Below are 22,015 nucleotides of genomic sequence, written 5' to 3' on the forward strand. Positions count from 1 at the left end.
AAACAAATTCCAAGCTTAAGTTATAGTTGTTGTTGCCTCTTGTTTCTTTCATCGCATTCTGTTTAAATTTCGGTTTTGTTGTAGTCTTTAAGCGATGGATATAAACTTGATGCGTATACATCATTAAAATATTGTGTCCAGTTTAAGATAATGCCTACCGCTTCATTCAAAATGTTTCCATTTATGTTCATTTCGAAGGCTTGGTTCGTGGTCTGTTTTAAAAGCTTAGTTTTTTTTTCGATTCTTTTGGACTATTACAGCTTATGAGAAAGAAATCACTTTAAGACGTTTTTTGGGAGTATTGCAAATTTTTACAACGGCAAATACGGTAAATTTAAACTACAGCATAGAATTTTACAATATGCATAAATAATGAAAATCATAATTGAAAGAAATTGATGAAAATATATCGCGTCATTCTACTTTTTGGTTCATCAGCCAAAAGTGAGTTCTTGCTTCAATGTGTACATGTACACCTACTGCATTTTTCTTAAAGAATGAAGAAAGTTTTGAATAGGCAACTATAGAATGAAACCTGTCGCATGGAAGAAATTTTGCATCATGACAAGGAAGACAAAAACAAAGGTAATAATGAAATAAAATGAGGTATTGCTTCCTAAAGTTTTGAGTTAACTGCTCTTAAAACTCACTTTCAGGACCCCCATTTAAACTTTTCAGTCAAGATTTTTTAAGACATGCAGTATTCAAATAAACGTCTTTTACATTTTTTCATTTTTACTAATATAAAAACATAATAATTTAAATTGAAAGCTACTACAATCATGTCATACGAATGCCAATTTGACTGCTTTGTGAAAACAACAATGAAAAGGGTTCGATGCCTTTTTGTCTGTAGCAGAAATCTGCGTTTCCCCTAATTCACCAAACGAAAACTGTCAAGGGAAATAGATCTGATCAAACTAGTTTAAAAATGTTAACAAGAGTTATCCCTATTCTACCTGCTCTATGATTTGTATTTGATCACATCGCTTGTAGGAGAGAAATTATATATAGTTTTGTTTAGTACTTGTTACAATGTTTGTTATGGTTAATCTCTATTTTTGTTGGGTGTTGGATAAAGCATAGTGTAGTGGTTGTTGAGTAACAATGGTACTCCGGATAAACAAACCCCAGAGCTGAATACAACATCCAGTATTCAATTGTTGATTTAAAAAAATCTTAAATTTTTACCTTTTTACATATAGTACTGGTCATACAATCCCGAACACGAAACAATATCCATTTAGAGCTCAGAAAATTCGAGGACAGTGGATATACGTTGCTATGATCTGATGATATCAAAGGATTTGACAACATCGATGACATAAGAAGGAGGCTACATTATTGAAATTTATAAAGATGGTCACATCGACGACATAGGTCAATATTAGTTACCTCGTTGACATCGGAAAATAGATGTTAGGCAGGATGCCACCTTTTATTATTAGTAAGATAAGAAGGGTCAAATACTGGATTAAAATCTTAAATTCATATCATGACAGTGTTCTGTAATGTTGAAAACTGATGCAGATAACTCCACATAATATAATGGTAGGAATTAGGCATTTCAGCTTAAAGAATAATTACAAGAACATGGATTAAGTAATGTATGGGACAGCCAGGGAAAAGTTAACTACTCTATGATAAAACAAAGAATTTTTGATTTGTATTATCAACATTGGTATTCTAGTATTAACAATTCTAGTAAGCTACAGGCATATAGTTTATTTAGACTAAGAACTATCTAGATAGCATATGGACTGCTAAACTTCGAGTAGCACTCACTAAATTAAGGGTTTCATCTAATCAATTGTTTGTTGAAACAGGGAGATATATAATATATAAGACAGTCTGAAAATACTTTCGTACCAGAAATACTTTAATGCTTACTGAAGATGCATTTTTTAAATTTGGCAGAGTATATAATAATTTTTTTATATACTATGCTAACTTAGAGAGATTTGACAAAATAGATATACTTTGCTAACTTAAAGAGAAATATTTTTTGTCGTACACAATTTGCTATTGTTTTCAACCAGAAATACTTTAATGCTTACTGAAGATGTATTTCATTGGGTTTGGCAAAATATATCTTTTGCTTACGTAAAGAGAAATACTGTTCATTAGTCTTGTAAACACAGTTTGCTATTGTGTTCACCACTTTATGGCTTACTGGAGATGCACTTCATTCTTTAATGTTAATGGAAGATATATAGGACGTATTTTTGCCTTTGCACTGGTCATCATTTGTATATATGAGATGTGTATTGGAAATCTTTTTTCATTATTTGTTGCTATAAACATTTGTACAATGTTTAATGCTAATAAAATATATTGACATATTGTCATTTCTATCCGGAACTCGGCAAATGTTGGTTATATTCAGCTAATCCGTAGGTACAAATATTTGAGCCGCGTCACGACAAAACCAACATAATGGGTTTGCGACCAGCATGGATCCAGACCAGCCTGCGCATCCGCGCAGTCTGATCAGGATCCATGCTGGTCGCTTACAAACCCTATTATAAGTAGAGAAACTGATAGCAAACAGCATGGATCCTGATTAGACTGCGCGGATGCGCAGGCTGGTCTGAATCCATGCTGGTCGCAAACGCATGACGTTGGTTTTGTCGTGACGCGGCTCATTTACCGTTATGGCTTTACGGTGTACCACCATCACAATACATTAGTTAACCGGTTACGCATATTTTCGGTGTTGTAACTGTAAAAGTTTGTTTGTACCTATACGGATTAGCTGGGAAAACCCAAAATATTTTTGATTCCGAGTAAGTCTATTGTCATATTGTTGACCTTCATAAAGATGACCATCTCACTGACATAGGCAGTTTTGTCACATTGTCTACCAATAAAAAATCAACAAACTACCACATCGTTGACATATAAAAGAGATGTATGTACGACGGATTGGTAAATCAGACGGTATATTAGAAGTTCTCATTAAATTATAGTCAATTGCTTTTTAAATGTACTTTTAAACGTAGTCTGTTGATACTGACTTGTTTATTTGTATGACATACATATACTAGTAGATTATTCATACTATTGTGTTTGGGTATGAAGATTTAATTGTTTTACATGTGTTATGAGTACTCATTAATGATTTGAGATTTATACGCATGTTGGAAAAACTAATGGTAAAAATACTAGATTTAACAAAGATCTTGTGAACCACACAACAGCACTTGTGTTTTTACACAATTCCAAGGCAGCCTTTCACATGATTTGTTACGTCATATCTTTGCTATCACTGGCAAACAAAAATATATAGAGGATATTTGTTTGTTTGTGTGTAAGATGAAATTTTTTTTCATCGAGTGAGCTTTAAAAACAGTATTCTCACGAATGGCGTAAAGTTTACGAGATGAAATAAAATAACTTCTTATACAACAACAAACAAACAAATTATCTTTTTATTTTATGCTTAAAAACAAGTTAAAACGAAATTTCCTTGATATTAACTTTAATATTAAAATATGTTTTCCCCATTGGTAGCCTCTCTATTAGTCGAATTTCTCATAAAATACAAGAAGTCTTGGGCTGAAAATAAGTTCGACAATCAACGTTAAATGGCGATGATATTATTCATTTTATTTAAATAATATGAAAGATCGCTTGTTTTAATAATAAAAACAGGAGAAAAAGTCAAACCATCCATCCATAATTCTGTTACTTACGGCGAATTTATATTAGACTTGGCTCCGTGAAATGTAAGCGGCCGCCATTTTAAAAGTTGTGTATTTCATGGGAGGAAAATAAATGTGTTTGATTCAAAGGGATATCATTTGGATTTGTTAGTCATACATCTTTTAAGAAGAAAGAAAACTTATTTGAGGATTGTTACAGACAATTAATAAGTGTTGATAGGTTCAAAAGCGACTAGAAATTGGAACACATGCAGGACTTTTTGAAAGGCTGCCTTACAAACTTACGAACGCTGAGTTATTTACTTATTCTTCGGGCTGATGTCTGTCATTGCTTTTCAAGTTATTAGGCAGCTATTGCACGTTGGATACTTAAATATGCCCAAATGTCATCAAGAGCAGTTCTGCATGTGGAAGGAATTGTATTTTTCAGACTGTAAACATGAAAGAAAAATTTAGAGACGATATTTGGTGATTGGTAATTTGAATGAATTGACTTAAGTTGCCTTTTTTTTATTACTTTTAAAATTTCAGTTATTTATCAATTTCAGCTTTGCTTTTCTCTACACAGCCCAATTATAAAATTGAGGTACCGCATGGGGAAAATCTTAAAAAAGTAGTCTCATCTTTGAAAAGTGTGAAATTATACTTTGATAATTTTCACTGTGAAATTATCAAATATAATTTTCACAAATAAATCAGTAATCCACTCAAAAGCATAACATTAATGAGGTTTATTTATATTTTACTTTTATTAGAAGCATTCCTGCCTTGTTCAAGTCCTCGTGCCAATGCGGTTTTCCTTGTGCAGTACTTAGGGCATTTGTGGGTGACTTTGTTCATTATGTTCCATGCTATATCACGTAATCCTTTTTGAAATTTGACCCTGTTTGTCATTCCTGACAATACACGACATTACTTTCTACCACAAATTACCGTTATCAAACAGACATGTGCTGATTGCTTTTCAAGGAGAATCGTGACAGTAATATGATTATATGGATAATCATTCACTCGGGTCCTATTCCCTTAGTATTTGTATGTATTTAGTAAATATAATTTTATGCACATGTTAGGTATGACAAAACATTCAGTATTTTATATCGTCAAGCTTTATTTTTTTTATTAAAACAATAATTACAATATGAAAACATAATATATACATCATGTAACTAGATATACAAGCAACAATTGCAATTGTTATGTATGAATAACTAAAAAAATAGTACCTTATTAACAAATATAGATATTAAAATATTACCATACTCGTATTAACAAATGCAGATGCTAAACAATATGTGTACATTGACATTTTCAAGAATATATAAACATCAAGCCTATGTTAGAAAGTGAGCGTAAAGTACTGATAATGATACAGTAAAATAAATATTTCATATCGAGATATCGATTATGAGGCTTATTGATTTGAGTCAATTTAAAAGTTCGTCTGTGTTCTTAAAGATTGCAAAAGAATGTGAAAAAAAAACCAAAAAATGAAGGCGGCAATGAGTTTTCAACTTTCAATTCTTAAGTTTGTTGAAAGTAGAAATAAGGATATTCTCTACATTTCCTGGATAGGAACTCAATACTTTTCCTTCTGTCATGGAATCAACGTAATAATTTATTACAATGGCCTGTAATTTGCCAAAACGTTTATCTCTATATACAAGTTTATAAACACTATATACAACTAATATACAGTAATCTCATCAAGTTGGATTAACAATAATGTCTATATTATATCTTGTTGCGTCAACAAAAAGCTATACAATAAATCTTTCATTAAATCTTACATTGTATAACCTATATATATTTGACAGCATATACACAACAATATTCGGTTATTTCGAATTTGTCACAGGAGTGCCATCAAAACTGTACTTATTTTTTCATTAACAAAGCATTAATACAGATGTGATGAATACTCTTCATTAATGTATAGAATTGGTTAAATGTGAAGTTTTAACAAGATTTATTTCTTTATTTCAGTCTCATCTTTACATGTATACATAAACTTACATATAAAACGTAAAACACAAACATAAAATACATGAAAAGCCATTCTAAAAGAATTACAAGAGACTACCTATTTTTGCCTCTAAGGGAGACAACTCCACAGGCCATATATCACAGCAGTTTACTGTTTTATGCCTGAGGAATTGTCCCCCTTAGCTATCCAACAAGAGATATATGGTTTGATATTAATACTGACTTCATTTGTACGTACAGGATCATGTCTTAGTGTTAGCCAAAATACTTGACATTTTTCATATAAACGTTATTTTAATTATAAATATACATGTACTTATAAATGAAATATTGAGAAATATTGATGAAATAAGATGCGTATTTTCATTTTCAGTATTTTCATTGTGAAAGATCATTTTTAACTGCAGTGGAATATATTTCCCGTATTTTACTGATGTCTTGCTAGACTACTTACTTCTAAATTCAGCCAAAACACAAAGTTTAGGTGGAAGACTTCCAAATATTTTTTTTTAAAAAGTTAAGAAAAATGTATATAATAAACAGAAATTTCAAGTTCTTTTCAAACACAGGATTTATTTTCATCTTGTGGTATGGACATAAAGATTTCATGAATGGCGGTAGCCGCGACTCAGTGAAAATAAATCCTGTATTTATAGAAAAAAAAACACTTGAATATCCTCTATTTAAAGGTGCCCTCACACATAAACCACGACCTTACTGCGACCTGAAAACTAGTAAAAAAGCATTTTTCTTTCGAAAATCGTTGGTTTTCTTTCAAATTTCTCTCGCAGACGGTCCGGGGCTCTGCAGTCTTGTGTTCAGTACGTTTTCTCTATGTCCTCAATACGACCCTTCTACGTCCATGGCGTTTCCACTGCGACTGTATTGCGTCCCCAAGGCGACCCCTAGACGATCATCGGCGACCCAGCTGCGACTGTGCTATGTTCTCTGCGTCCTTACGGCGACTCTACGACGACTATTGCGTTTGTCCGGCGACTGTCCTGCGACTGTACGACGACCCTACTACGTTCTTGCTACGTCTATAAAAACAATACTTTTTACCAGTAAATTTCATTCTGAGTCTGACCTTACGGCGTCCTTAGTACGAGTGTACTACGTCTATTGCGTTCTAATTGCATCCTTACTACGATGCTACTGCGACTATGGCGACTCCACTGCGGTCCCACGGCGACCTAACCAGGACTCAGCAAGAACGCAGAGTTTCTGCGACTGTTTTGTGCATGTTCAAAATAGTCGCCGACGGTCTGCGACCTTGTGCGTCCTTCTGCGACCTTGTGCGTCCTTGGGTTCCTCGCTACGACCTCGCTGCGTCCCTGCTGCGTCCATGGCGACTGTGCTGCGTCCTGGGTCGTAGCAAGGTCGCAGTAAGGACGCAGTAAGGTCGCGAGGTATGTGTGAGGGCAGTATAAAATGTTATGTTTCACCACTTTCCCTGGTTCAAGATATGCTTATTTACATTATTATACCTCTTATTTATTATTCAGTAAAATACACATTTAACACAGAAATTCTTGACTGAAATCAAAACAAAGGAGGCATTTCAAATAAAACCAAAAACATATAGTGCAATTAATTTCTGTAGACATACTTTACGTAATCTGCATAGAAAAAAGTTTGGTTAATTATTCAAAGGAATGTCCTTTTTTCAAATGTCACATTGGAACTTTGGAAGGTTTGTACCTGCCTAACTTTATATACAATATATTAATCTATCCATCATAAATATCACAGTTATACGAAGTATTTGTCAAAATTTGGCTAACAACATCAACATTCATCTTGACATTAACATGCAAACTTTGCATAACATATCAATTATTGTCTGTCTTTATGGAGCACGTTACAAAGTTTTTGTAAAAGTGTTGATTTTGCGGTATGCAAGTATTTATACGACGGCACGTGCACGATATAGTCATTGACCGGCCTTGAAGAAAATGAAGCGGCTGTGTACATGTCCGAGTCACCAATAGTAATAACCATTGTATGGGTTTCTTTTAAACGCGCAATTTCTTCAGCAGCTTGTTTAAGATTCTCCATATTATCATCTAAAAATAGCACTGCAACTTTTTTAGCATAACGTCGTGCACCATACGGCTCGGCAAAGCCTTGACTGGCTAGTTTTCTAATCATTCTTCGAAAATCGGGAAAGTCTATGCCATCAAAGTCCATGGATGGCTTCTGTGATGATAGAAATGAATCGGCACCAGAAAGGCAATTTTCCATAAGTCTGCCAACTTTAAGATTATGTGACTCCATGTTCAAAGCGGACGTGACGTCATAAACAAACTTCGTAATTTTCCGTGTACGTGGAATTCCGAGCTGTGCCGAGTCGTACACAAACATAAGATCTGTCGGTACTTTAACGTCACATTCTGAAATAAAATTAATAGTAATAGTAATAGTATATAAACACACTATGTGTATTTCCCTCTCGTGTGCACTTTCACTTTTCTTTCAAATGGAAACCCCAGGTAAAATGAGTCAATGCCAGCTAATGCTGTCTTCACAGCTAGCAGAATATACATGCAAAATAAGCCAGTTAGCGCAGCCGTTTAAAGTTGTTTTCGCTTTTGCCAAAAAAAAGGAATATAACAATCAACTCTGAAACCACAAGAGATACCAACAAGAAACTTTGTAGGTAGATATATCTCACTTAGAAAAGTGCAGTGCAAAGGAACCGTAACTCTGCCTTGCTTAATTTTGGAGTTTAAATATTGTCCTTTGTTCATTTTTACACTTTGATCTTTAACTCTTAAACAATAAGAGATATCAAAAAGAAACTTTGTAGGTAGATAGATCACATTGGGTAAACGTGAATTGTAAAAGAAACGTAACTTTGCCTAGCTTAATTTTGTTGTTATTGCCTCTTTATCATCTTTCAAATATTCATCTGATACATTATGGTAATGAATATTCCGCAAAACCCCGTCCTAACATTATTTAAATTAAAGCCGGATATTCAAGTCCCATTTTTTTGGAATGTTTTAGCATATTGTTACATTTTAATGATACTTAACTCATAAAGCACATAGGTACTTTGAAACATGCACATAGGAATTAAGGAAATACTAATTCTACATCATGGGTCCAAGTTTCATTTTTTTAACTTATTACATACGTACCAAATTTCTTTTGATCGGCGACGAAGTTCTCAGGTTGTATGGCACATGTTTTAATAGCTAGAATATTTCTTATTGTTCCGAGTACACTGAAATTGCTGACGTGGAACACAAAGTCGTCAGACGGCTCACTTGCTATATCTTTCAATTCTGTTTTCTCGACGCTTCTGCCGATACCGACAGCAAACATGTAAATACCGCGTCTTTTTGCTAGCTCCGCCTCTCGTGCAGTCACGTGAGGTCTTTTAGAAATCCCGTCCGTGAACACAAACATTATATGTGCAACTCCTTGTCGTGCTACATCGGGCGAAAATCCCTGTTCATGTACAAATTTGAGAGCTTCGGCTGTCTTTGTTCTCCCACTCATGAATGTTATATTTTTCATTTTACTAATCAAATTTTCTTTAGTTTGCAATGTATTAAAATCGAAGATAGGCTGTACTCTGTCACTAAAAAGCACGAGTCCAACTCTCGTTTTTTTTTGCGAGACATCAAATAAACTGATTAAACTTTCAATAAATGTCAGCTGCTTTTTAAAGTCAATTGGCCAAACGCTGCTAGATGCATCAAGGGCAAAGTATATATCTGCTGGTTTTCCCCCACAATCTACAACAAAAATAAAATCAGAGTATAGATGAGGTGACATTACTGCTGAAACAAGTATGCTACCAACAATTATTCTCATAAAACATTAAGAAAATACCGGTACATCAATTCAGTTCTATGCTTCATTCAATTGAAAACAATTAACAAAACTATTACCGGATTACAAGTCGAAATGCACAAAAAGTTGACACAATTTTATCACATTATAATGCTTTTTACACTCTCATGCAACTTCCATTTACTGACCTATTTAGCAATTTAATGTTGATGTCCAATTGTCGTTAATCTACGGTACTATATAATATAGCAGACTTACTTGTTACATTAAGCCTAGGATCTATGTCAGCCTGGATATCGGGTATAGGTATGGTAACATCCCTCATTGAGTGGGTCGTTGTCGACCATCTGGCTCCAGTAGGGGTTCTTACCAACGGAGGTGACTGTGTCGGCCGTCCACCTCCTTGTGATTGCGATCCAAGTAACTGTCCAGAATGACTCGCAAAAAACGGTGGTTCTGTCACTGGTCCTGTAATCAAATCAATTAGAAATATTGTCTATAAATTCTCATGAATTTCAATGTAGCAAATATTTTTTATCACAATATTAGAATGAGGTGTATTAACACGGAAAACCTTGCCATATATGATATACTCGTATATCTAATTACTTTATGATTCCTATTCAGATGAATAATTTCCGATAATCAACACAAGAAAATCTCTTAAAGATGTGACGAAGGTGACAAGGTTTATATGAGCAATTTAGAATCAGATTAATTTAGTTTTTGATAAATTCATGGCACAGTTGAGATTATCAGTGATGTTTATGTTGTCCCTTCTAATATAGAACAAATACCAATTAGAATGAAGAATCATACGTTGATGTTTTATTTACCTGTACATGTCTTGTTTGCTAATATGTATTTCATTGAATCTAGTGACTCAAAGTCATCTACTTCAAACACATGTTGTTCTGGTGGTCTACTTGCTATTTCCTCCAGCTCTCTATATTCAACTTGGTCACCAACTCCTATAGCAAATACGTGAATTCCAGCTTTCCGCGCATGCGCAGCTGCTTGAAGTGTCTTCTTCCGGTCTTGTGACTTCCCGTCGGTTATCACCACCGCCACGTGTATTGCGTTCTTCCTACTGCCGTATCTCGGGGTAAACATCGTACTAACCATATACTGAAAAAATAAAAAAAGTAGAAATAAACAATATGTCAATTAATTAAACCGCCTGCCGACATAATGTCAAATGCAGCTTGTTACGTCCGTTTGACTCGGTGTCAGTTTTATACGTTTGTCAAATCCTAATATGAATAAGGCAAAGCCTAGACAGGACATATTAGACATATTTAAACAATACACTATATCTGCTATATATATATTGTTTTCATGTAATGTAGTTTTTATATCGGATTTTTAAGCTCAACAAAGCTTTAGTTATTATCATAAGGTTGTTATTCCCGATTTCACTGTTTCATCCAACGATCGTTAACTCGCTATAAGTTCCATTTAGGAACAAAAATTGGAAAGCTCAGTCAAGTCTGCTTAGACCTGCTATTTGAGCTTCAATCGAATACAGTCTGACACCATCTAGAAATTTATAGAAAGACGGAAATCTCAATATGCCACCAACATTATTTAAGAGAATAAACAGTTCCAGTATCTTCTGGAAATAGAAATTGAAACATTTCATTAATATATACCGAAAGTTTGCGTGGTATTTGTTAGAAACACTACAATCTGACGGGAGATGATAATGTCTGTGGGGAGATCCGGATTTTAGATACAGATTATAATATCTAATCTCCATGCCAGACTAATACTAAATGATCCATGCAAAAAACTATAATAGTTCTGAGATCTCATGATAATGTTCAAGTACGCATTAATAAGCACGAGAAAAACAACAACAAGATAAGAGAAGTTTATTTTGGTAAATGTTCTCAGAGAGTAGATAAAGGTATGATTGAAAATAAAAAGCGAAATAGTTTTCAGCAGGAATAAGTATGAAAGGGGCAATAAGCACTTTTTTAGAATTTGTAAACCATTGTACAGTGAAACCTTTATATCAAGAACATGATTAGGTTAGAAAATAAAATGTATAGCTTTGAAGATTTTGAGTAATCTTTTTTTTTCAAAACAGGCTTTCAAGTTTACTTTATTCATCAAAAATGATTGAAACCTTTATCAATCATTTAATCATTTCTGTTTCTATTTCAAGCTTAAATTTATTGGAAATCAGCAATACATTTGCATTTGACCAATTTACCTTCAATGCTGCCGCCGTGTTGGTCTTTCTGCCTGCCCTATGCCGGATACGGTTCAGTGCCCTATCTAAAAGGTCAAGTCGATTATTCTGCCATAAATGAAACTGAAGGTAATAGTTGTCAGAGAAGGAGACCACACCAATTCTGGTCTGATCATGTCGAAGTCCTATATTGAACTGTTGAGACACGTCTTTGATAAATTTTAACTCAAGGCCAAAGTCCGGTTTCCAGATACTACTCGAGGTATCGATGGCAAACACAATATCAAACGCCTTTGTTCCACATATTTGATCTGTAACAACAAATAATCAAGCATCAATTTAAAAAATTTTACAAAATGTATTCCAACTGCCAAAAGATGAAAAAGAACAATAGATAGTATACTGGTATTTTTTAACATATAGTATTCAAATACAAACAACAGTAAATGAGGATCTGTGAATTCTTGTCTGAAGAAGTCTTTGATTTGAAATTATCTACATAAGAAATTTAAACTTCTGATCGGCAATTTATTTAAGAAATCTATTTGATAAAAATATATCTGACTTGTTTTTTGTAACAAAACTAACGTATTTAGCATAATAACACACACTAACAACTACATTTTATATGGCAATGTTTCAATTATATTAGGGCAAAATATGCGTAAGTTTTTCTACTTGTGGAACAAAATACGTGTATGTATGACAACAAGACATTTTTTTACAATGTACAGCGCAAAATATTTGGATTTAGATGGTGTGATAACATTTTTTGTATATACTATTTGTAATAAGAATATGTACCTTTATTAGATGTACTTATATACCGTTTAATGATAACAAAAGGTACATAATAACAAAACTGAAACTACAAATATATCTGTAAGAAAGGATTGTAAAGAACCGGAAAATATTTCACAATTTTGAATTACAACGATACATAAAAAACAAGTGTTCTTACATAGTTATTTGATATTTTTATAGTTAAGTAGCACGTTATGATAGTTGAACCACAGCTTCGAATGACCAGGAGGGATTTGAATATCCTGGGTTTAAATGCTTTAATTCCTTAAAAATGCATTTTCAGCATCAGTTCTGTTTTTATGATTCCTAATATGAGCTTAAACAAATTCTCAATTAGTTAAAAACATCAAATGCTGATGACTTAAAATGTCGAACAGTGTTTTTGGACTGCATGCTTAGGAAAATCACTTCGTTTTACAATAGAGGAAATACTTTTAGCTATTACAAAATGTTTTGATGCTAATGCACTATTTTATTTTTGATATTTTACATGCATAAGAAGTTGCCTAACCCGAAGCCGTTCTTATAGCAAAGTATTTTTGCAAGAGAGACTAAATGTGCTATTTAAGTCTGCGACCACAGCAGCTGTAAGTCACAGCTTTTTGCATTGCCTTTCTATTTATTCATTCCATGTTAAAACGAGATAATTCCATTATAGATTGACAATGATATGCTATAGATGATCTCATCAACAGAAATTCACTTCTTTGTTGTTGTTAAATTTGGTATCTGAAAAACCATTCGTATTTCTTGTAGGCATAAACTTTAAAAAAGTGCTAACTTTATGTCATATTCTTTTCTTCCATTAAATTGTGCAGGAATAATCCCAATTATTTTTTTTCCTGCAAAGTCACTCTCAATGACTGTCTTTGGTTTAATTACTATTGTTTGGATTCGACAAAGTGTTATTGCATGTCTGCATATCGAAGACGCATGCATCGTAAAAACTGATTTTCTTTATCACTATAATGCTTGTTGTGAGAGACACCCACTTCAAGGCGGTATCTAACACGGAACTGACATTAATGTTTTGTTTATGTTACGAAAATAGAAAAAGCAGAATCAAGGATGTTAACGTTAATGTTGTTCTTAGATTTCAACCGTAAACTTTTATTAACTTTATCTGAAATCAATTCATGTAACAGTGAAAGAAAATGAATAATTCAATTTTGAATTTCGTTTATTGTATTGTTTCTCAATTTTTTTATTACAATATATCGAGATATAAAATTATACCGGTAAACATGGATAGGTGTCAAATTAATTTGGGTATTTAAAAAGTTTAATTGGGTATTTAAAAAGTATTCAATATGAAATGTTCGTAAAATTGACCGGCTATCTAATAATTAATTATTGACATTAGTGGTCAAGGTCACCACGACGTTTATTTGACCTGAAAAAGTCTCAGCAAAAACAAAATTACTAAACTTCACAAAAGACGTTTTCCTTATTAAAGGTTTTATAGAGGTGTGTGTTTATTTCTGCACTGCTTATAATATTATCAGCAGTACTATCAAACCATTCTGATAAATAGAAGTTAAATATTAAAAATCTAAGACACTTACCAGCTTGTTGCACGTGCTGCGAGCTCGCCATGTGTACCTGGAGAACAGAAAAACACGTTATTAGCTTAGATTATACAATACACAGAGTTTGTTTATTAAGTGATTTATAAACGGTAATAAGAATTCGTTTTACGTCATAAGAACTAAACAGATTGGTTCGGAAATGTTAGTTTCTAAGTTAGAAGTTTTCTATTATAATTCACTAGAACACGAGGCGATATCTTGATAAACATCAACAATATTATATGATAGATTGTGTTATCTCTTGTCCTAAAACTGGTTAAATGAAAAAAAAAATGAATTGATATTTAGACAGAATTTTTCAAATCAAGATACAAAAGGTCAAGGACTAAACAGTTTAACAGCTATAATCGGCTGCTCTTCTTCTCCTTGCTCCTAGCTGTCTTTATCGTGTGTTTTTGTTCTTGTACTTGTCCTTCAAACTTAAAATTAACTAACCATAATTATCAGCGAAAGGGTTGAGTGACCTTAAATTACATCTTAACTTTTCTTTTTGAACCCTACTGCCTTGTAGCAAGCTGTCTACCATTTTGACATTTACCTTTTGTCTAGTCATTGTGCAGTCTCTGGCAAGACCTGGCACAATGCATTCTTTACTGATTGTTATTTACTGTTGTGAAAATCCGGGTATTAAAATAGATTTGGCAATAATGCGGATGTTGAAATGCGAGAGAAAATACGCTTTAGAAAATGTTTATCTGACAGTTTATCTTCCCTCATATACCAGCAAGTTTCTAATGAGGTGTAAACATCAAGATTTTATATTTATTTCTTCCGGAAAATGGATGGGAAGATATCAAGTGTCAGTATAAAAACACATTAAAATGATTGCGGTTTAACGCCCTTTTCTAGACATAACAAAATTAATCGATGAAAAATTAATTTGATATTTATTAGTTGTTCAATTAAATGTTTTCTTAAACAGTTTAAATAAGGTAAAATATTGTAAAGTTGGGTGATATTATTATCTCTGGGTAGTGTTGGCTATCATTTCATATACACAATGAAAAATAAATGTATTTATTTTTATATTTAATTAGGAAAAAAACAGCTGTAAGCAAACAAGAACAATTGATTACCTTGTTAGGGGCGTAATTAATTACAAAGTCAATCTGCGAAACGATTATATCTGGTACATTTATTTTCTTGTTGTTTTTGTTTCTAACGAGGACAAAAAGTAATATGTTTGTGAAATATGTACAAATTAGGCAACACCGCCATGTCACCCCAGGGAAATTGATTAATATTGCTTGACTGATTAAAACATAACCGTGCACCTTATTGTATCTAAATTGGATTGAGTGCGTATTTACTTGAAACTACGTGCACGGAATGCACTAAAAATAAAATAAAATAAAATAAAAAGATTTAAGTTGTTATACTTTATGCGTACATTTCATTAAAATGTAGAAACGGATAAATATTGAAGTTTTCGGTTAAACTGTCGTAAATACTCAAAATGATGATAAAGTACTGTTTAAGTACAAATTGAAATAGTTTAAACTATGCTGACTCAGTGTCTCAGCATTTTACCCACGCTCGTTGGCTTAGAAATAATCACGTACATGGATTGGTACATTGTATATGCATATTTTTAACCGACAAAATCTTTATTTAAGTATTCCTGCCTGTATTTGATTTATCATGTATGTGGTTTTCCGTAAAAGGGTTGATATGACCGAAAAATGGGAAGGGAAAAGAAATCGAAAATATTTTAACAGCAAGGGACCTTTAATGTATAACTGTGCATGTAGGAACATAATCAAAATAATACAGGATTGGTGCATATTTCCATATTTTTTCTTGAAGTTTAATTACACGGTTAAAGCAATCCTTGTATATTATTCATTCACTTACATTGACGTTTCTTTTAAAATATTTTTTTAAACTCTTATCACATGCAAATACAGTAGTTCCTATACATTTCATATACCGTACCAAACGCGTGGCATCGATGAACGTCATAAATTCCTTAAACGTCATCGAGGTGTTTAATCAATGACGTTACTGCAGTAAGCAAAGAGACAGAAGGGAGGCATCGAAACACAAGCTTGTGTTTTTGCAATTCAAAATAAGAAATATAATTCACATTTATAAAGATTCATTTAACGACTTAATAAATGAAATTGACAACAGTACATTTCCCACGCTAATAACGTTTCACGAGATTTATTTAATAGTTTTATATGTGTCTCTTGCAATACGCTTTATCATTTCTAATAAAGCCAATTAGTGTAATTTCAATATAACTGGTAAGCCATGCTTAATTTACGATATATCTTAACTTCGTTTTCCGGTCAATTTCAACTTTTCGAAAGTATTTTTAAAGATATCATTTATATTGGCCTTGAGATAATATATTTCCCCTACATTCGTAATTGCCTGTGAATGTATGTGAGGTAATCAGAGCGACTTATACAGTAGTTCTGGTGTGAGAGAAACAAAAAAATTACATAAAAGATAGTTTAACATGTTTTTTTTTTATCAATTTGGATTCTTTTGTAGCGCAAAATAGCCACTTAATTCAACTCGGAAATGAGACTGAATTTTAACTGTTTACAATGTTTTTTTTAAAAAAAACATTTTTTTTCTCCACCACATTTTACCTAATTTCGACGTAAAGTATCTTGGACGTAATGCATAAAACTGGTCGAGTGACATTTAAAAAAACAACTTTGTGTGTCATTTTATTCTAAAATATGTGTATCACATACTAAACTTTAATCCCCGTTCAAATATTTTAAAATGTCACCCTATTATTTTTCATTCATATACAGACGCCTCTTACATCATATTTCATTTTAGCGACTTTCCCGTTGCTAACACAACATGACGTTTCATAAAGTAAAATCTCACCAGCAATTAATTTAAGTTTTAATTCAGTAATGCACTATTCAAATTAGTATAGAAACCTTGAAAGAATATTTTATTTATTTCTTCAACTACGTAAATAATATCCAAATACTTTCTTAAAAAGTCATCAAAGGAAATAAAAAAGGGTAGTGAAAAAACAATAATGTTTAGATTAATTGATGAAATAACGAGTAGGGTATTTACTGTAGTATTAACATTGTATTTCTGATGTCAAATCTAGCATTTTTACCAATAGAAAAAGTACGTATGCAATATATAAAATAACTATATTTTGTAAGGTAAATTAACAAGTGACTTAATGATCACAATTAAAGTGATTTTATTATTTACTATAAATGCCAATTTAGAAATATCGATAAAATTGGGTATTTTCCAAGTTTCCTTTTATTTTCATTGAAAAAAATACACATTAAAACGAACAGTGAAACATAAAGCTCGTTTAAATTCACTGATCTTGCGGAACTACTTTTTAAATTCTGAGTACAAAAAGTAACATTTAAGGAAATTTCTTATCAAAATTTTAATGTCAAAAATTGGTAAAAAAATGAAAAGAAACAGAAATTCAAATTTTTTTCCATAAAACATGATTATTTTCATCTTTTCATTGAAAGTACTATTTACTCGTGGCCCCCGCCCTCATGAAATATTTATTTTCATACCACTCGATGAAAATAAATCGTGTATTTATAGAAAAAACTTGAATATCCTCTATGTCATTATTCATTTTACGATAAATCGCCTAATTTAGCGATTCCACGAATTGTATTTTCCGAAGTTGCATACTTTTATTTTACATTAGAAGCCCATCAGAAATACACATACAACGAACAGTGCATGAACATAACAAGCTCGATGTGACACCAATAAAATCATAAATGAATCTAAATGGGAGGAGGTAACATGTTAAAAATTAATTTAGATATTGCCTACAAGAAAATGTATGCTTTACATATTAAGACACCATTAATAGTTCCATATATACTAAACTATACGTCATTAATTTCATACCTTATATCTCGTATTATATAGAGAATGAAAAGAATACAGAAAATGTGGGAAATACAGTTTAGAATATATAGCGACAACATTTTGATTGATTGTCAGTCAAAGCATTTTCATATGATGAAGTATATAAAATATTGAGAATTTCGTTTCATTTTCATTATAACGTCAGAAATAAAAAATATAGCATATCTGAATGTTATAAAACAAATATGAGTATATGAATATGAAATAAATATACTCACCAAATACACTATAGACACTAATAATCCGTTCAGCAACATTTTTCTTCACTGTCCAAAATAATCCACTTGAATTTAAATCCAAAGTCAAAGATTTATACACAGTAGATGAAACGTTTAACGTTTATAAGATTTTACTTCCTGAGTAAATACAGCCTGTCCGAATCTCTAACACGCCTGAAAAATAATTGTCGGTATTAAGAATTTTCAACTAATAAAAATAGTTTCGTTTCGCAGAATTATATCCAATTCGATCTGTAACATTTGTTTGTTAGTTCCGCAGAAAAATTAATTATGATCCGATTAGTTATAACATTAATATATAAATGATTATCTGAAACAGTGTTCGTCGACAATAGTATTAAAACCCTGTGCTAACTTATACAACGTTCCTTGTCCGTCTTAAATTCGTAAATGCAATAACGCTCACAGATTATTGCGAAATACCTGATTTAACAATGATCGTAGTATAGGATAACTTATGTTATATCCTGCATCCTTTAAATACCAAGACATAAAAATTCCTTACATGTATTTTTATCGGATGTGTCATAGGAATATTGAATTTAAAACAAAACTTAAATGCTTGCTTTAAAACAAGCCCATCATCAATGATTGAATCTTATTGTGCCCGGTCGGTTAGCGAAATTACGTGTTTCATTTAAATGTAAAAAAAAAAAAAATAATTTCACGGTGAACAATCCACATAAAGTTTTATTTTGAATTAACCTTTCGTATGAATCATTCAATCTTTTGAAATGTTAAATAGATGCAGATAGTTGTCAAATTTGTATACGATTGTGGCGTGAAATAAAAGCAATTTTATAGATGAATAGCGCTGTAACCGTGCGCCGTTTACCTAAATCCACCATTTGATATAATATGTAAAATATGCATCCATCGACGCGGTTTTATTCTCCAGGTTACATTATACGATAATAACTTTATTACACCGGTCATATATAAGTATCATATCTTATTTACTGTGTAGCGAAAAGCACCTCAAACATACAAAAAATAGGAAATGAAAATGTAATAAAAAGAAAAAAATGCACACAAAATCACATACTATAAACTCACGAAACAATCAATTATGAATCCCATAGCACTACATTGTCAAATAATGTATAGTTGTTAAGCAAACAACTGTTCTTCCCTTAGACAATAATTCTGAAGTTTTCTTGTCCTCAGACCCAATGTAAGATCTACTTTTTTACTTTCTTGTTCCGACAGATTAAAATTCTTCAATTTAATTTTACTTTGATTTATCTAAATAACATTGTGGAAACTAGTACAATTGGCGGCGTCTTTGTATTTAGTTCAAAATGAAAAGTGAAAAATGTCCAAATAATCATGATAATACCAGTAGTGTGTCAAAAGTAATAAACATTAATTTAAATAACATTATGAGTTCATGACAGCGTAATTACCTTTAAACACAAATCTATTAATTCCCCTTTGTAGACATTTAATCTTTGATCTGTAAATTGACTTCGTTTTCTCTCTCCCTCAAAAGTCGTGTAAAAAGTTAATAGTTTAATTAAATGCGATTTTTAAAAAGAATATTTCGTCAAGTATTTTGTGAAATGTAAGCATACATTTACTTGCTTTTATATGACACCGGGTTTACTTTACAAAACAGTTATACTCATTCTATTTTGTTTTCAATCACATAAATATGAAACTATTCATCGTTCATGTAAGTTCTTTTTCGATATAACCTATATTTTTATTCGCTTCACGAGTTTCAAAAAACGACCAATTCCTATCTTCAACAGTCATTATTATTCTTTTGAAATAATTATCAAACGCCTCAATTTGTCTCTTTTCATAATGTAGACACAAGTTAACACCTGTCAGGTAAAAACATCTCAAATGAAGATTTATCATGAGATTTTTTCTTTCTGTAAAGTTAAAAAAGATATAAATTTGGCACACACAAGATGTTCTATATCAGCCACTTTTCCCCATAGGGAGGAGTTCTAGTCATCAAGATAATTGGTTTAAGTCAAAACATGTCAGATTTTGGAATATCATTTTATACTTTTGGGTTTCTACAAATACCCAACAACAACAATATCCATAGCCTTTCAGTAAAGTTCTATAACATTAGAGTATATAAAACCAAATTAAAACTTCAACATAAAACGCCGTCTAACCGCTTGTCTTATGCGCTTGGTTATGTTACGTATTTATTTATACGCTCACACTTGATTATAATTAGTTAATAAAGTTATAATAAGGAACAGTCGCTTCACAGTTATATTCATAATATTACAGAAAAAAAAACAACATTTTACATCATTTTATATTTCTGTGACTCAGACCTTACACTAACTCAAACAGTGCAATATTATCAAGTATAGCAGCATTGCTTTTCAAACTTTTATTGTACTTATCCTTGCTCGGGGATTCAGATTTCAGATTCGTAACTACAACATGTACATGTATATGTGCAACATAATAGTAATTATAGTTTAAAACTCACAATGCTAATTAAAAGTATCATTTCCATATAGACATTTTTCAGCACTATTCACATTGATATATGCAATATTATTGGAATCATACTTGAGAAGAGAATGTGAAACAAGTTTGTTGGCGTCGATTGTCTATATCCTCTTTCTCTTGAAATTGATTTAATTGAAATGATACTAGAGTATTTATTCTTGGAACTAACATAAACTTCCTACCGGATGTATTTCTCGACAGTCGTGTAAAAACTTTAATAAAATACCAACACCCAATATGTTTCAGGATAAAGTCAATTTCAATATTTGATTTGTTTCATTTAATACAATTAAGAATAGTTCTTTTATTTAGTTAAATAACTCAAAATTAGCTTAAAAAAATTTATTGTCTCAGAATGGGCAAAACCCCAATTTTATATGGATCAAATAACAATACACACTACACAGCAACAAGTTATTTAACGACAATTAAGATTTAATATATACGGGGAGTGTTCAAATATGAATACTTCAAAAACGTTATATAGTTCAATATTAAGAAAATCACGAGGAAATAAAGAGTATCGGGTAGATATGAATGTAAAGTTACCAAAGTTATTAAAATCTTTAGCTGTGTTTATAACTTGCTATATATTGTCTACGCGTCACTGTAATACCAAAGTCATTGGTATAAGATGAGAGTACGCCGTCGATATAGGTCTTATACATGTACGTTTAGAATCGTTATCTCCTTGGGATAGGGTGTAAGTAATAGAAAGAGCACCGAAACACGAGGCTATCTGATTTGTACGAGGGGGCGTAGCCCCCGAGTATTAATCAGATTGCCTAGTGTTTTGGTGTTCTTTCTCTTTTGTATCATAGTCAAACATAAAGCACGTTCCCTGTTGTCACAATATGAAACCCCGGCAAAAATGAACCAATGAACGAATCTCTGAATATGACATTTCTGTCGCTTTCACTTTCTCTGCCGTCACAATATGTAAACCCCAGCAAAAATGAGCCAATCAATGGGCAAGCTCTGGAGTGCGGGTAACTAATACCCGCACTCCAGTTAACGCACTGTGCATGCATATGTATACGATTTAACCCTGACACATTTTCAACAGAAAGGTCTCCAAACTATGATACAAATATCTGTTATTTACATGAACAAAATAAAATGTCTTTTTCATTAGTTATTCTTTGGTTAAACAAATTCATATGTGGGTTAAATTGGATAGAAGATACAACCCAAATACGTCTGCCTAAAACAGCAACGTCTGTCAAGATGGTTGCTAAAGTGAAAGTAATAATTAATACTGATGCAAGATACACCACTAGACAGATGGCTAGTGTCGTTAGCATATCATTAGGAGCGACTCTTACCATTCTCAAACGTGATTTG

At 32.1% G+C, this 22,015-nt stretch overlaps 1 protein-coding gene across 1 annotated transcript in view; it reads right to left on the reverse strand.

Annotated features, from left to right (window-relative positions):
• Nucleotides 1-7,078: 7,078 nt before the first annotated feature.
• The window catches only part of LOC132754851 (matrilin-2-like), a 79,798-nt gene continuing 64,861 nt past the window's right edge, over nt 7,079-22,015 (reverse strand). Inside the window, exons 2-8 of the mRNA XM_060745584.1 lie at nt 18,164-18,337; nt 14,022-14,058; nt 11,674-11,963; nt 10,292-10,583; nt 9,714-9,923; nt 8,795-9,397; nt 7,079-8,044 (exon numbers count right to left, since the gene is read on the reverse strand). Of these exons, the coding sequence (XP_060601567.1) occupies nt 7,488-8,044; nt 8,795-9,397; nt 9,714-9,923; nt 10,292-10,583; nt 11,674-11,963; nt 14,022-14,058; nt 18,164-18,202 (2,028 nt within the window). The 5' untranslated portion in view covers nt 18,203-18,337 and the 3' untranslated portion in view covers nt 7,079-7,487. The remainder of the gene's footprint in view (nt 8,045-8,794; nt 9,398-9,713; nt 9,924-10,291; nt 10,584-11,673; nt 11,964-14,021; nt 14,059-18,163; nt 18,338-22,015) is intronic.

The sequence above is a fragment of the Ruditapes philippinarum genome, unplaced genomic scaffold (assembly GCF_026571515.1).
Source record: "Ruditapes philippinarum isolate M1 unplaced genomic scaffold, ASM2657151v2 ctg134_1_1_1_1, whole genome shotgun sequence".
NCBI classification, from domain to species: domain Eukaryota; kingdom Metazoa; phylum Mollusca; class Bivalvia; order Venerida; family Veneridae; genus Ruditapes; species Ruditapes philippinarum.